The following is a 17483-nucleotide window of genomic DNA, read 5'->3' on the forward strand; positions in this document are numbered from 1 at the left end:
ATTTCCTTACTTCTTTTTTGGCAAAATTTGAAAGAGCTATATACACTCAGTGGTCTCTTTATTAGGCACAGGAGTGGAACCCAGTGTGGGGCACTAAGGTTCGACAAATTGTGCGTTCAGAGATGCTCTTCTGAACACCACTATTTTAGCAAATCATTAATTGAGTTACTGCCATCTCCCTGTCACTTTGAAACACTCTGACCTCTCTCAAGAACAAGGCATTTTTGCCCACAGTACTGCCACTCACTATGTTTTTTATTTGGTTTTTGCACCATTCTTTGTAAACTCTAGAAACTGCTATGTGAAAAAATCTCAGGAGATCCATATTTTCCGAGATACTCAAACCACCCTGTATGGCACCACAACCCATTCCACGGCCAAAGTCACATAGATCACATTTCTTCTCCATTCTGACGTTTGGTCTGAAAAATAAATGAACCTCTTGATGATGTCTACATGCTTTTATGCATTAAGTTGCTGCCGCGATTGGCTGATTAGATATTTGCATTAACAAGCAGGTGTACAAGTATATCTAAAGAAGTGGAGAGTCAGTGTATATAATACATATTCTTATTGTAATTTATAGTGTATTTTACGTACTACACTGTACTGTTGCCATAATACAACAGATTTCATGACATGTCAGTGATAATAAACCTGATTCTGATTCTGAAGAGTATTCTGCAATACATGACTTCCCTCCAGGTGTATCATACATTATCAAATATCTGGCCCAACACTGGCATGCAAAGTGACAGAAAGAACTGGGCACAATTTCTCAAATAGTGATATTCACACAATGTATTCAAGACTTGCAAGAGGAAACACTGGTTTTCAATCTCATATCTCATAAAATTGATACTAGTCTTTCTAATTTCTAGACACAACACTCTAATCTTCCTGCGAGATAGGTTCTGAGAAATACTTCAGAACAGCTTCTGCTCTATTGGCGTCAATTTGCATGAAGTATGGCAAAAATATGTTTAAACAAGACTTTAAAATTCATCTTTGTTTAGGTATCAGAGTGGAAGTGAAATTAGCTACAAAGAATTTCATGGTCATTATGTTTAAAAATTGTTTTTCATCAAACCTGCATTAAAATGCCTATGCATTAGACTTTTTTCTGTAAGCAATTCGATTATTTCTAAATACTTAATTTGCTGATTCAATTTTTTCCCTTGTGATTTTAAGAGTTTAAGAATTGTGAGGTAATGACGCAGCTCTATAAAATTCTGGTTAGGCCACACTTGGAGTACTGTGTCCAGTTCCGGTCACCTCACCACAGGAAGGATGTGGAAGCATTGGAAAAGGTACAGAGGAGATTTACCAGGATGCTGCTGGTTTAGAGAATATGCATTATGATCAGAGATTAAGGGAGCTAAGGCTTTACTCTTTGGAGAGAAGAAGGATGAGAGGAGACATGATAGAGGTATACAAGATATTAAGAGGAATAGATAGAGTGGACAGCCAGCGCCTCTTCCCCAGGGCACCACTGCTCAATACAAGAGGACATGGCTTTAAGGTAAGGGGTGGGAAGTTCAAGGGAGATATTAGAGGAAGGTTTTTTACTCAGAGAGTGGTTAGTGCCTGGAATGCACTGCCTGAGTCAGTGGTGAAGGCAGATACACTAGTGAAATTTAAAAGACTACTAGACAGGTATATGGAGGAATTTAAGGTGGGGGGTTATATGGGAGGCAGGGTTTAAGGGTCGGCACAACATTGTGGGCCAAAGGGCCTGTACTGTGCTGTACTATTCCATGTTCTATGATTGCTGTTCTGGCCCATTCTGATGCTTCCATAATATAAACATCTGCAACTCTCACACTATGAAGTTATAAAAAGATCACTAATATTAAGCGTTATGTCATTGTTAATCCAGAATGAAATAACTGCTGTTACAGACACTTACCAAATCATAGATCTCTTTTTCAAATAAACTTTCATGGTCTTCACACACTTTGTGGACGGATATCGGTCTGTGATCAGTGCTACTTCTTCTGGATTCAGTTATTAGAGAATCTTGCAAAACACAAGGTTCCTCCACAATATGCAAATCTTTATCAAATCCTAAAATATAAGCAGGTGAAAGAAAGAAAAAGAACTCATTTGCAGATACTTCAGCCAGAATTTGCTTGAGCTGGCTTTATATTTTTAAAAGTAGTTTAATTATTTTATACAAAATTTTACATCAGCATACATTTCTCAACTAAAAACACTTATTTTCTGTTGTTGAATCATAACCATAAGAACATAGGAGCAGAATTAGGCCATCTGGCCCATTGAGTCTGCTTCGCCATTCAATCATGGCTGATCCTTCTTTTTCCTCCTCAACCTCAGTTCCTGGCCTTCTCCCCGTAACCTTTCATACCATATCCAATCAAGAACCTAACAATCTTGGCCTTAAATACACCCAACAACCTGGTGTCCACAGCTGCATGTGGCAAAAAATTCCACAAATTCACCAACCTTTGACTAAAGAAATTTCTCTGCATCTCTGTTTTGAAAGGGCACCCCTTTATCCTGAGGCTGTCCCTCTTGTCCCAGATTCTCCCACCATGGGAAACATCTTTTCCACATCTATTCTGTCTAGGGCTTTCAACATTCAGAAGGTTTCAATGAGATCTCTCCTTCTGAATTCCAGCGAGTACAGACCCAGAGCCATCAAGCGTTCCTCATATGACAACTCTTTCATTCCTGGAATCATCCTTGTGAACCTCCTCTAGACCCTATCCAATGCCAGCACATTTCTTCTAAGATGAGGAGCCAAAAACTGTACAAAATACTCAAGGTGAGGCCTCACCAGTGCCTTATAAAGCCTCAGCATCATATCCTTGCTCTTGTATTCTAGAACCCTTGAAATGAATGCTAACATGGCATTTGCCTTCCTCACCACCAACTCAACCAGCAAGTTAACCTTCTGGGTGTTCTGCACAAGCACTCCCAAGTCCCTTTCCATCTCAGGTTTTTGGATTTTCTCCCTGTTTGGAAAATAGTCCACACATTTATTTCTCCTACCAAAGTGCACGACCATGCATTTTCCAACATTATAATTCATTTGCCACTTTCTTTATATTTTATACTTTATTGTCGCCAAACAATTGATACTAGATATCGTCACAGCGATATTTGATTCTGTGCTTCCCACTCCCTGAATTACAAATATTAAATATTAAAAATAGTAAAAATTTGTAAATATTAAAAAGTTAAATTATAAATCATAAATAGAAAATAGAAAAATGGAAAGTAAGGTAGTGCAAAAAAACCGAGAGGCAGGTCCGGATATTTTCTTGCCCATTCTCCTAATCTAAGTCCTTCTGTATCCTACCTGTTCCTCAATGCTTTCTGCCCCTCCACCAATCTTTGTATCATCTGCAAACTTGGCAACAAAGCCATCTATTGATTCATCGAAATTATTTGTATATACAGCATAAAAAGAAGTGGTCCCAATACGACCCCTGCGGAACACCACTAGTCACTGGCAGCCAACCATACAAGGATCCTTTTATTCCCACTCACTGCCTCCCACCAATCAACCAATGCTCTAATCTTGTTAGTAACTTTCCTGTAATAGCATGGACTCTTAACTTAGTAAGCAGTCTCATGTGTGGCACCTTGTCAAAGGCCTTCTGAAAATCCAAATATACAACATCCACTCCATCCCCTTTATTTATCCTACTTGTAACCTCTTCAAAAAATTCCAACAGGTTCATCAGGCAAGATTTTCCCTGAAGGAAACCATGCTGACTTTGTACTATCTTGTCCTGCATCACTAAGTACTCCATTACGTCAACAATTGACTCTAACATCTTCCCAACCACTAAGGTCAGGCTAACTGGTTTATAATTTCTTTTCTGCTGCTTTCCTCCTTTCTTAGAGTGAAGTGATATTTGCAATTTTGCAGTCCTCTGGCACCATGTCAGAGTCCAATGATTTTTGAAAGATCATTTCTAATGCCACCACAATCTCTAACGCCACCTCTTTCAGAACCCTAGGGTGCAGTTCATCTGGTCCAGGTGACTTTCAGCCTGATACAGCTAAAAAGCACAACTGCTTCCAAGGTCAGTACAGTCAACAAAGATGTCTTAATGCGTTTAAATGAACTATCGCTGCTTAAAACTGACGGAAACAACACCGATTGTGGTCGGAAGTGCCCACAGAGGACACTGTCTGGTGAATAAAGTCGATGATCTCAGAGCTAGGGTGCTGAATCAAAGGGACATTAGGACTGCGCGTGTCCTTTGTTTCACGGAATCCTGGTTAACCCCTTCTGTACCAGATGCAGCGATCCAGATTGACGGTTTTACTATACACCGCCAGGATAGAACTATAGTCTCTCAAAAGCAGAGGTAGAGTATGCCTCATGATCAACTCTTCTTGGTGCACAAATATATCAGTGCTGTCCCAATTCTGCTTACCAGACCTGGAATATCTAGCAGTAAAGTGCCATCCTTTTTACCCACCACAGGAGTTCTCTGGAGTCATTTTGGTAGCAGTTTACCAAAGTTGCAGTACCTCCCTCTGCAATTGGATCCTCGACTTCCTAACCGGAAGACCACAATCTGTGTGGATTGGTGATAACATATCCTCCTTGCTGACGATCAACACCTATGCATCTCAGTTGTGTGTGCTTAGCCCTCTGCTCTACTCTCTATATACATGACTGTGTGGCTAAGCATAGCTCAAATACCATCTATAAGTTTGTTGACGATACAACCATTCTTGGTAGAATCTCAGGTGGTGACGAGAAGGTATACAGGAGTGAGATATGCCAACTCGTGGAGTGGTGCCACAGCAAAACCTGGCACTCAACGTCAGTAAGACGAAAGAGCTGATTGTGGACTTAGACTTCAGGAAGGGTAACATGAAGGAACACATACCAATCCTCATAGAGGGATCAGAACCATATAACCATATAACAATTACAGCACGGAAACAGGCCATCTCAGCCCTTCTAGTCCATGCCGAACTCTTACTCTCACCTAGTCCACCCGACCTGCACTCAGCCCATAACCCTCCATTCCTTTCCTGTCCATATAGCTATCCAATTTAACTTTAAATGACAAAATCGAATCTGCCTCAAGCACTTCTGTTGGAAGTTCTTTCCACACAGCTACCACTCTCTGAGTAAAGAAGTTCCCCCTCATGTTACCCCTAAACTTTTGCCCTTTAAGTGGAGAGAAGTGGAGAGAGTGAGCAGCTTCAAGTTCCTGGGTGTCAAGATCTCTGAGGATCTAGTTTGGTCCCAACATATTGATGTAGTGCTAAAGAAGGCAAGACAGCAGCTATATATTAGGAGGTTGAAGAGATTTGGCATGTCAACAAATACACTCAAAAAGTTCTTTAGTTGTACCATGGAGAGCATTCTGACAGGCTGCAACACTGTCTGGTACAGAGGGGCTACAGGACCGAAAGAAGCTGCAGAAGGTTGTAAATCTACGCAGCTCCATCTAGGATCCCAGCCTACAAAGTACCCAGGACATCTTCAGGGAACGGCGTCTCAGAAAGGCAGTGTCCATTAAGGACCTCTAGCACCCAGGGCATGCCTTTTTCTCACTGTTACCATCAGGTAGGAGGTACAGAAGCCTGAAGGCACACACTCAGCAATTCAAGAACAGCTTCTTCCCCTCCGCCATCTGATTCCTAAATGGACATTGAATCTTTGGACACTACCTCACTTTTTTTAATATACAGTATTTCTGTTTTTGCACATTTTTAAAAATCTATTCAATATATGTAATTTATTTACTTGTTTATTTATTATTATTTTTACTTTATTTTTTTTCTCTGCTAGATTATATATTGCATTGAACTAACAAATTTCACGTCACATGCCAGTGGTAATAAACCTGATTCTGATTCTTATGTACCATTAGGTCTTTCAGCTTCTTAAGCACCTTCTCCCTTGTAATAGTGACTGCTCCAACTTCTCTTCCTTCACACACTACAACATCAGGCATAGTGCTAGTGTCTTCCACAGTGAAGTCTGATGCAAAACACTCATTTATTTCATCAGCTATCTCCTTGTTCATGTTATTATTTCTCCTGCCTCATTTTCTAGCGGTCCTATATCCACTCTCATTTCTCTTTTATTTTTAACATACTTGAAGAAACTTTTACTATCCACTTTGATATTATTTGCTAGATTGCTTTCCTATTTCATTTTTTCCCTTCTAATGATCTTTTAAGTTGCTCTCTGTAGGTTTTTAAAAATTTCCCAATCCTCTATCTTCCCACTAATTTTTGCTTTGTTGTATGCCCTTGCTTTTGCTTTTACAATAGCTTTGACTTTCCTCGTCAGCCATGGTTGTACTATTTTACCTTTTGAGTACTTCTTCATTTTTGGAATACATATGTCTTGCACCTTCTTTATTTTTCCCAGAAACGTACGCCATTGCTGCTCTGCTGACAACCCCGTCAGCAGCTCCTTCCAATTTACTTTGGCCAAGTCCTCTCTCATACAGCTGTAATTTCCCTTATTCCACTGAAATACTGCTACATCAGACTTTACTTTCTCCCTATCACATTTCAAATTGAACTCAATCATATTGTGATCACTGGTTCCTAAGGGTTCTTATACCTTAAGCTATCTAATTGCCTCTGGTTCATTACAAAACACCAATCCAGTATAGCTGATCCTCTAGTAGGCTCAACAACAAACTGTTCTAAAAAGCTATCTCTTAGGCATTCAACAAACTCACTCTCTTAAGATTCATTAACATTACCAATAAGTAATGTTAGTGAGCTACAAACTTAGAGGTACATACTGATAAACTAAGGGTCCAAGTTAAAATCCTATCATATTAGCTTGTGCTTTTGAACTTAGAACAAAGACCTGGTAACCATTGAGCCCTTGTTTAGGTTGGTCAAAGAGCAGCATCTTAAAGATGGTGTCAACTGTAGGCAAAACCAAAAATGTGCATGCCAGAATTCATTTGCAAATTAAAACTACTGCATTCAGCTTTCACAATTTGTTTCCCTCATACAGGACAAACCAAGTCAGATTGGACAACCACTTTTCAAAACATCTCTATTAAGTTGACTGGGAAGACCCTATGCTTTTAGTTGCCCACCATGTTTATTCTCCATTCCACCTGCACTGTGACCTCTCTGACTTTGACGTCTTGTGCTCTTCCAATGAAGCCCATTCCAAGCTTGAGGATCAGTAGCCCATTTTCCAAGTAGACAAGTGATAACCTTGAGGACCCAATAATGAACTGAATAATTTCAGAACAGCAACCTTTGCAACTTCTCTATCCATCTTGTATCTACCAAATTAGAATATGTTGTATATTTCCTAATTTTGAAGGAATAATGTTAACACTTTCTCCCTCCACTGCTTCTACTTGACCTGTATTTCCAGCATTTTCAGTTTGTTATTTCAGATCCTAGCATCTGCAGTTCTTTTTTCTTCAGTGTTTTTTTGAATGATGGGATAGCATGTAGGTAAGAAGTCAGGCTGAATCCTGGCTGGCAATGGAGTCACAGCACAGGCACAGGGATGGGTAAAGAACCATTTGAAATTTATCTGACTATAAACGAGATAAAACAGAATGAAAGTAACACCCAGTCTGCTTTCCAGCAGAATGACTTAGGGTAGATACCCCAAGTAGTGCCCTCAGAAAGATATGTAACATTTAAATTTTATGCTCTGGCCTTGGGCATCCTGATGCCATGAAGTGTTTCATAGATTTACAAGGTTCCATCACAATCTTTCAGGGATGAAGCGGTGACAAAGAGAGACTTACTGTCTCATACCTAGAACAGAATGGCAGAGTTCTAGAGATTTGTTGGCTAGCAGTTATTCAGAAATTATAAAGTTATTGGCATCTTATAAAATTGTTCTCAAATAATTTACTCAACACATTAACCATGATCAAGAGTTGATTCCGGTCAAGATAATGCCTGCGTACAATGCTATCCAGTCGACATCTTCTGGATAGACTGTGAAACCATAAATTTCACTTCTTTTATGTCTTTTACATTTGCTTTTCATCTTGAATGTGATTCAGGAATTGTTGGAGCTTGTGATTTGAAGTTTGGAGATCGTTTGGGTGTTTCAGCACTCTGCAGTCCCTGAGAGAATTCCAGGAGACAGAGGCAGCATGCACGAACCTCGTGGCGAGAAGTCTGCAGGCAAAGCATGAGCCAGCATTCAACAGCATTTCTCTGATTAGAGCTTCCATTGTTCATCGATTAAAGCAATGAGGGAGACGGAAACATCAAGGTGAATGCGGAAGGTAAGCGCTACTGGCTGCCTTTTGATCACTGGTGGGATTGCTCTGCCTCTGGAGAAGGGAGACTGCCTCTTGATCACTGATGGGATTGCTCTGCTGCCAGAGAGGGGAGACTGCCACTTGATCACTAGTGGGATTGCTCTGCTAACGGAGAAGGAAGACTGCCTTTTGATCACTGGTGGAATCGATCTGCTGCTGGAGGTGTGAGAGCCTGCCACTGTGCCAGGAGAATGTTACCCAGGTTTTCTGCATTTTGGACTGTGCACTTTTTTTTCGATCTTGCAGTTTCTTTATATTCTGTGTATTTCATCCAATCTTTCTAATTTTTTTTGTGTGCAGTGGAGATTTGGGGGTTGATGTGCCTGTTCCGCTTTTGTTCGTTTTTTTTGTGCAGGGAGGAGGGATTTGGGGGCTGATGATCGAGCTGCATTCTTTCCCTTCTTGGTTTTGTGACTATCTGGGGAAGAATTTCAGAGCTGTAAACTTTGATAATAAATGGACCTTTGAACCTCTGAAGAGATTTCTGCTTTTGCAATTTTTCCGTTGCCAATAAATCAGAAGATACAGTAACACATCATAAGATTATGTATCGCAGAACAAAGAGAAACTTTTGCAAAATCCAGATGAAAAGGTGCAAATCTGCTCTGTACAATGTTAGATGTGTAAAATAATTGCTTATCAGCAATAAATGGCTCAGAATATGGTAGTACCATCTATATTTTAAATATTATGAACACAGGTTAGCAGTTGTGTGTTGCTAAAAGCAACACATCATCTTATTTTAATTATTCCAACATTTAAAAAAGTCTTTTGGTCACCTGAGACCTCATTTTATAGGACCAAGCAAAACTATGCACCAAAGAATTTGCTGTTATGCACAATGTGCTAAGAATGAGCCTGTGCTTTGTTTTTCAAGTATCAGTTTTCCTGTATTTTGCCATTCTAAAGTTTTAACATAATATTAATACTTAATTATTTCCAAAATTATTCATCACTGAAGAGGAGAGATGGAAATGAAATTATGTAAATATAAAGCAGGCATCTCCTTGAAGTTAACATTTCCTGCACAGATCCTTCATTCTTTTAAACTATTACAAAACAAATCTATTTGAAATATGCTAGATAAAATCTTCAATTACTTACCAATTACATGTTCTTCACTTCTTGTTTGTTCAATATCATATGTTCCCTCCAGAGCATCATTCTGATTGTTTTTCTCCCAAGGTAGACATTTTCTAAGGCAACATCTGAACAACTGATGAACCAAGCGAGATAATTTGTAATTAAGCATCTAATAAGTTCACACTGAGTGCATTGGTTGCTGCACAAACTGCTTTCTAACAATGTAATATAAAAACCTGCCAACAGTCTGACAGGAATCTCTTGTAGTACTGATGTTGCAATGGCAACAACATCGGAATTGAAATATTCTTTAACTGTGGCAAACTTTAAGATCAATGTTTATTTATTACTAAAGTATGTATACAGTATGTCACTACATACAACCTTGAGATTCATTTTCTTGCCAGCATTCTCAGTAGAACAAGGAAATACAATAGAACTAATGAAAAATAACACACAAAGACTGACATGCAACCAACGTGCAATAGAAGACAAACTGTGCAAACACAAAAAAAAAATCCAAATAAATAAACACATAAGTAAATAGTACTGAGACTATGAGTTGTAGAGTCCTTGAAAGTGAGTCTGCAGGTTGTGTTCAGTGATCATTCTGGGGTGAAGTAAGTGAAGTTATCCATGCTGGATCAGGAACCCGAAGGTTGAAGGTTAATAACTGTTCCTGAATCTGATGAAGTAGGACTTCAGGCTCAGGTAGTTTTAATGAATTTTGTAAGGCCATTTCTTTTGTTCAATTTTAATAGGAAGTGAATATTCACTTCCAAAGCAACTTACATGGTTTCTGAACTACTTTACTGTTCGTATCATTATTGTATCGAGAAAAGTATAACAGCCAATATGCACGCAGCAAGCACTCACAACATATGAAAACAATGACTAGATAATTTCTTTAAATGATGCTGATGAAAATGAACACAAGATGCATAACCATCAGAGGGAAGTAATTTGCCACTGCAGTAAGTTCAGAAGGGATTCTAGGCAGCTTCTAGAGTAGGTTGCATGGTCGGCACGACATTGTGGGCCGAAGGGCCTGCAATGTGCTTTAGATTTTCCATGTTTCTATGATTTCTGTTTGGCTTTAGAGGGTTGTATTTTAAAAGACAATCAGAAGTACATTGACTTGCAAAATTGGCTGATCATGATATACTTTATCATTTCAACACAGATTTGTCAGAGCTGTGACCATCTGAGTGCTTTGATATCTTATCTCAGGATATGTTTCTTGGAAGAATGACTTCAAATGAAGATGCACCAACATGGTTTTCCTTTCAGTTATGGACTAGTAACTTTGATGGGCCAAGCTGGTCACAGTATTTAAGATTCCTGGTGTTTAAAGGTATTTTCAGCAGCAATATTTAGTTATTGTTGTCTAAAACTGGATTAATATTCTCATAAATATCCAATGGTGGCTCCTCTTTTCAATGGGGGTTTCTAACTTTTTTAAACCCTTTAGGATGGCAATGCCCATGGATGCAATGGTCACTCCTGTTCCAATCAACAGTGAAATTTCTTGCCCTGTTTGCCCCTTCTATGATGGAGAAACACTGTTGAGCATTAAGAACACTATAATCTGCAAGTATACCTCACTAGTGAGCAGAATAACAAAGGTGCTGCACAGTTACGAACTAACGTAGGGACCATGCTCTCATTCTGTGGTCTACTACAGCCAACCAGGGAAGCTGCCGTCAGAAGCAGTGTGCTCGAACAAAGCACAATAAGCACACCGGTATGAAAGTGAGACAAAGTAAATCCATGCAGGCCCACTCTCCCATTGATTCTACTCTCTAATGTCTAATCGCTAGAAAATAAACTGGTTTAGCTGCGTCTGTGTCTGAACCAGTGGGAGTTGAGGGGCTGTTGCACACTTGTCCTGACAGAAACATGGCTTCAAGACACCATTCAAGACTTAGCCATCCAGTTTGAAGACCTAATCTCCTTTCAAGCAGACAGAAACGCTGCGACCTATGGCAAGACCCATGGAGGAGGTACGTGCGTCTACATCAGTAAGAGCTTTTGTGTGAATACCTCAGTAGTAATGACCCACTGGTCACTGCAGATAGAGTTGTTAAAGGTGAAGTGAAGCCCTTCTACTTACTGAGGGAGTCCACTGCTATTGTGATTATTGCTGTATACATCCCCACCTCTGTGCTAGTTCTGAAGGAGCACTGTAGGAGCTCCAAGGCACAATCTGCAGCCTTGAAACCACTCACCCCAGTAATATCTTCATTGTTGCTGGTTACTTCAATCGTGTTAACTTAAAAACATTCCTGCCAAAGTTCTACCAGCATGTCATCTTCGCAACGAGAGAAGAGAATATATTAGACCTGGTTTAAACCAACATTCATGGAGCCCATAAGGCTATTCCCCAACCTCAGACCAATCCCTGCATTCTGACCTCTGGTTAAATGAGTCAAAAGCATACACTGGAAGATCAGGGCCTGGCTAGAAGGTGCCACCTCAGAGCCGCAGGACTGCTTCGAAAGCACGGACCAAAGCATATTCAGAGAGGGAGCTACCTACGTTTATTACATCAACATTGATAAGTATGTGAGATCGGTGACTAGCTACAAAGGAAAGTGCATTGAGGACATTTGTCATGGTCCCGTCTGGCATCCCCCACCTTGCCATTTGCCTCAAGATTTGGGCCTCGATCACCTCATTTAGATTCCAATCATTCCCAAGTACCACTAACTACACGCACCTGCTTCCCATCAAACGGCAGGATAAAAACCCTGTGACCACAGCAAGAAGCTGCCAGTTTGTCGGTCGACTCTTATGAGAGTAAACCTTGTTTCCTGAGAACTGTTAGTTCTAAGCTTCGCATCGTCTCCTGGATACTGGCTCCCCATTGCGGAGGTGCTACGCCTAGCGACTCTGCCTCAGCATCTGTGTCCTGCACTTGGGTTCGTCCCCAGCCACGTCCTTGCAACAGAACGAACTGGCCAACATGAACCCAGTGGACACGAACCCTCTGTAACAAGCCCTCACCAGACAGGGCTCCCTATTGGGCTTGCACGATCAGCTGCTCTGGGAAGTTATGGAAAACCTCTGCTGCCTGTCAGTAGATGTAAGAAAGGTGAATGAACAGGTCAACCGAGTATCCACCCATCTTACCCCGTCGACTCCGGGAACTCCGTCTGACCAGCCCAGACAGTCTGTGGTGGCGGCGCCCGAGGCGTCAACAACACGTCCGCTAAGGGAGCTGCGCATCCCTGAACCAGAACCCTACGCCGGAGATCTGGGGAAGTGCCGGGCTTTTCTGCTACAATGCTCCCTGGTGTTCGAGCAGCAGCCATCCACGTATGCCACGGACAGATCTAAAATAGCTTACATTATGGGGTTGTTATGAGGAAATGCCTTAGCGTGGGCCACCGCGATTTGGGATAATCAGCCAGAGACCTGCTCTTCCTTCCCTACTTTCATCTCAGAAATAAGGAAGATTTTTGACCATCTCGTCTGCGGTAAAGATGCCGCTAAGCGGTTACTCACCCTCCATCAAGGCTCACGTAGTGTTGCAGAATACTCCGTGGAGTTCCAGACGCTAACGGCCGACTCGGGCTGGAATGATGAGGCATTCCAGGAGGTATTCCGGCAAGGCCTCTGTGACAAGGTAAAGGACGAGTTGGCAGCTAGGGATGACACTAACAGCCTGGATTCATTGATCTCCCTAGCCACCAGGCTGGACAACCGACTCTGAGAACGACAGAGGGAGAGAATCGGTCGTCCTTTGGCCACCCCACGGTATGCTTTACCATCTACTCCTAGCCCTAACCACTCTCCTCCTCCCACTCCTAGAATAGCATCCGGCCCGGCCGTTTCCACCACCCCGGGAGAGGAACCAATGCAGCTGGGACGGAGCCGTCTTTCTCCCTCCGAGCAGCTCCGGAGATTAAGAGCAAGGGATTGTTTCTATTGCGGTCGGTCTGGCCATGTTCGTGACACCTGTTACCTAAGGGGGACCCTGGTGAGTCAGACCACATTCCCTTCTGTCCCCCAATCCCGGATGCAAGTTCAAGCCAATGTAAGCTACAACCAACAGACCCTTGTCTGCCTTGATAGAGTCCGGTGCTGAGGGGAATCTGAGGGGCAACCCAGGCTGGAATTCCTCGAGAGCCGTTGACTACCCCTCTGGAAGCTCGGGCACTGGACGGAAGACCTCTGGCCCAAATCACTCACTGTACCCCACCACTGTCTTTGATTCTCTCAGGGAACCATCGGGAACAGGCACAATTTAACTTGATCTCCTCCCCTCAAGCCCCAATAGTTCTTGGGTACCCATGGTTGAGCTGCCACAACCCTTGCATTGATTGGTCCACCGGGAGGATAGCCAGCTGGAGTCCGTTTTGTCACGCCACTTGTCTGCAGTCAGCCCTTTCCCCCGTGAAAACCACCTCCACCTCACCTGCAGTTGAACCCCGACTTGTCCAGGGTTCCAGCGGAGTACCACAACCTGGGACACGTGTTTAGTAAGCAATGCGCCCTTTCCCTGCCTCCACACCAACCATACGATTGTGCAATCGACCTTCTTCCCGGAGCTCCTCTGCCCACCAGTCGGCTGTATAACTTGTCCCAGCCAGAGAGGGAAGCAATGGAGGGTTACATTAGTGAATCTCTCATGGTGGCCACCATCTGACCCTCATCCTCCCCGGTGGGCACAGGGTTCTTCTTCGTGGGGAAGAAGGATGGTTCCCTATGTCCCTGCATCGACTACCGAGGCCTAAGTCATATAACCATAAAGAACAAGTACCCACTGCCTCTGATAAGTTCTGCGTTCGAACCACTTCACGGAGCCACCATCTTCTCGAAGTTGGACCTACGAAGCGCCTGCCATCTGGTCCGAATAAGGGAGGGGGACCAGTGGAAGATGGCATTCAATACCCCGTTAGGCCACTTCAAGTACTTGGTCATGCCTTCTGGCCTCACCAATGCCCCCGCAGTCTTTCAAGCCTTGATTAACGATGTTCTAAGAGACTTTATTAACCACTTTGTGTTTGTCTATCTGGATGACATCCTAATCTTTTCCAGCAGTCCCCAGCAACACGTTCATCATGTCCGTCAAGTCCTGCAGAGACTGGGGGAGAATAAGTTATTCGTAAAGGCGGAGAAGTGCGAATTCCACATCCCCTCGGTCAGCTTCCTAGGTTATATCATCGAGAGTGGACAGGTGAGAGCTGATCCCGAGAAGATCCAGGCGGTGACGGAGTGGCCCAAACCCAGGGACCGCGAGCAACTTCAGTGGTTCCTGGGGTTTGCGAACTTCTATCGCCGGTTCATCAGAAACTACTGTCAGGCGGTGGCTCCTCTGACCCGACTTACCTCACCTGCCACACCTTTCCTTTGGAACTCCGAGGCGGACTCAGCATTCGCGGAACTAAAGAGGCGCTTCACGTCTGCCCCCGTTCTGATTCAACCAGACCCCTCCAGTCAATTCATTGTGGAGGTTGATGCTCCGACTCCGGAGTGGGAGCGGTACTGTCCCAACGTTCGGGCCCGGATCAGAAACTACATTCTTGTGCCTTTTTCTCTCGCCGACTGTCTCCCGCTGAACGAAATTACGACGTAGGGATCCGGGAACTACTGGCGGTCAAACTGGCGTTGGAAGAATGGAGACACTGGTTGGATGGGGTGGAACACCCGTTCATCATCTGGACAGACCATAAGAACCTTGAATATATCCAGACCACCAAATGCCTGAATTCTCACCAGGCCCGTTCGGCATTATTCTTTGGCCGGTTCAGGTTTACCCTCACGTACCGTCCAGGATCCAAGAACGGGAAGCCGGACACGCTGTCCCACCAGCATGACTCCAAGGATGACAACTCCAGTCCCGAGACTATCCTCCCACCCTCCTGCGTGGTTGCCACCCTCACTTGGGAGATCGAGGCTAAAGTAAAGGAAGCCCAGCTGGATGACCCCGACCCGGGCAATGGACCCGGCGATCGCCTGTACGTGCCCACCTCCGTCAGGTCCCAGGTTCTCCAATGGGGGCACACATCCCGGTTCGCCTGCCAACCCGAGAGTGACCGGACCCTGGCTCTCCTGAGGAAGCACTTTTGGTGGCCGTCCATGGAGGGTGACACCCGTTCTTATGTCTCCGACGACTACTAGATGTGCACTGTCAGGGCAGGGGTCTCCAATATCTGGTGGACTGGGAAGGGTACGGTCCAGAAGAGCATTCCTGGGTCCCCCACTCCTTCATCCTAGACCCTTCCCTCATCCGGGATTTCCATCGGGACCATCCGGACAGGCCGGGAGGATGGCCTGGAGGCTCCCATTGAGGGGGGAGTACTGTCATGGTCATGTCTGGCATCCCCACCTTGCCATTTGCCTCAAGATTTGGGCCTCGATCACCTCATTTAGATTCCAATCATTCCCAAGTACCACTAACTACACGCACTTGCTTCCCATCAAACGGCAGGATAAAAACCCTGTGACCACAGCAAGAAGCCGCCAGTTCATTGGTCGTCTCTTGTGAGAGTAAACCTTGTTTCCTGAGAACTGTTAGTTCTAAGCTTCGCATTGTCTCCTGGATATTGGCTCCCTGTTCACGGAGGGGCTACGCCTAATGACTCTACCTCAGCATCTGTGTCCTGCACTTGGGTTCGTCCCCAGCCACGTCCTTGCAACAACATTACCATGATCAAACAGTACACTGCCAGGGCAAACCAGAAAACACAGCTGAATGCAGAGGTTTGTGCACTACCTAGGGACTGGGACGCTACCTTCAGATCAGAGGACGGGATGACTCTAAGGTCATGAGCCATGCTCTCCCATGCTATCAGGAAGGCAAAACATGAGTATGAACAGAAAATCCACCGGCACTTTTGTGATACAAGGGACACAAGGCATATGTGACAAGGAATATAAACTATAGCCAAATATAAGTCAACGACAGTGATGCCTCCCTTCCTAATAGGTTGATAGGTTGAACGCTTTCTGTGCACAATTGGATCAATTGAATGAGGACACCATAGAACCATAGAACATTACAGCACAGAAACAGGACTTTTGGCCATTCTTGGCTATGCCAAACCATTTTTCTGCCTAGTCCCACTGACCTGCACACAGACCATAACCTTCCACACACCTCTCATCCATGTACCTGTCCAAGTTTTTCTTAAATGTAAGAGTGAGCCCACACTTACTACTTCATCTGGCAGCTCATTCTACACTCCCACCACTCTTTGTGTGAAGAAGCCCCCCCCCCAATGTTCCCTCTAAACTTTTCCCCCTTCACCCTTAACCCATGTCCTCTGGTTTTTTTCTCCCCTAGCCTCAGTAGAAAAAGCCTGATGCATTCACTCTATCTATACCCATCATAATTTTATATACCTCTATCAAATCCCCCCCCTCATTCTTCTATGCTCCAGGGAATAAAGTCCTAATCTATCCAACCTTTCTCTGTAATTCAGTTTCTCAAGTCCCAGCAACATCCTTGTAAACCTTCTCTGCACTCTTTCTACCTTATTAATATCCTTCCTATAATTTGGTCACCAAAACTGCACACAATACTCCAAATTCGACCTCACCATAACATTCCAACTCCTTTACTCAATACTTTGATTTATAAAGGCCAATGTACCAAAAGCTTTCTTTACAACCCTATCTAGCTATTGCCTATTGTCTACCTGTGATGCCACTTTTAGGGAGTTTTGTATCTGTATTCCCAGATCCCTCTGTTCTACTGCACTCCTCAGTGCCCTACCATTTACCTTGTATGTTCTACTTTGGTTTGTCCTTCCAAAGTGCAATACCTCATACTTATCTGTATTAAACTCCATCTGCATTTTTTAGCCCATTTTTCCAGCTGGTCCAAATTCCTCTGCAAGCTTAATATTAATATTTACTAATTTTAACTATTTTGAATAATTGTAATCCAGGGAGTGTGAAGCGCAGAATCAAATATCGCTGTGATGATTGTACGTTCTAGTACCAATTGTTTGGCGACAATAAAGTATAAGCTTTGAAAACCTTCCTCACTGTCCACTACACCTCCAATCTTTGTATCATCTGCAAATTTGCTGATCCAGTTTACCATATTATCATCCAGATCATTGATATAGATACAAATAACAATGGACCCAGCACTGATCTCTGTGGCACACCACT

General features: G+C 43.3%; 1 protein-coding gene across 1 annotated transcript in view; it reads right to left on the reverse strand.

Moving 5' to 3' along the window:
• The window catches only part of LOC140188198 (double-strand-break repair protein rad21 homolog), a 99480-nt gene that overhangs the window by 34512 nt on the left and 47485 nt on the right, over positions 1–17483 (reverse strand). The window contains exons 9-10 of the mRNA XM_072244235.1: positions 9378–9489; positions 1910–2055 (exon numbers count right to left, since the gene is read on the reverse strand). Of these exons, the coding sequence (XP_072100336.1) occupies positions 1910–2055; positions 9378–9489 (258 nt within the window). The remainder of the gene's footprint in view (positions 1–1909; positions 2056–9377; positions 9490–17483) is intronic.

This window comes from Mobula birostris, chromosome 2, assembly GCF_030028105.1.
Source record: "Mobula birostris isolate sMobBir1 chromosome 2, sMobBir1.hap1, whole genome shotgun sequence".
Lineage (NCBI taxonomy): Eukaryota > Metazoa > Chordata > Chondrichthyes > Myliobatiformes > Myliobatidae > Mobula > Mobula birostris.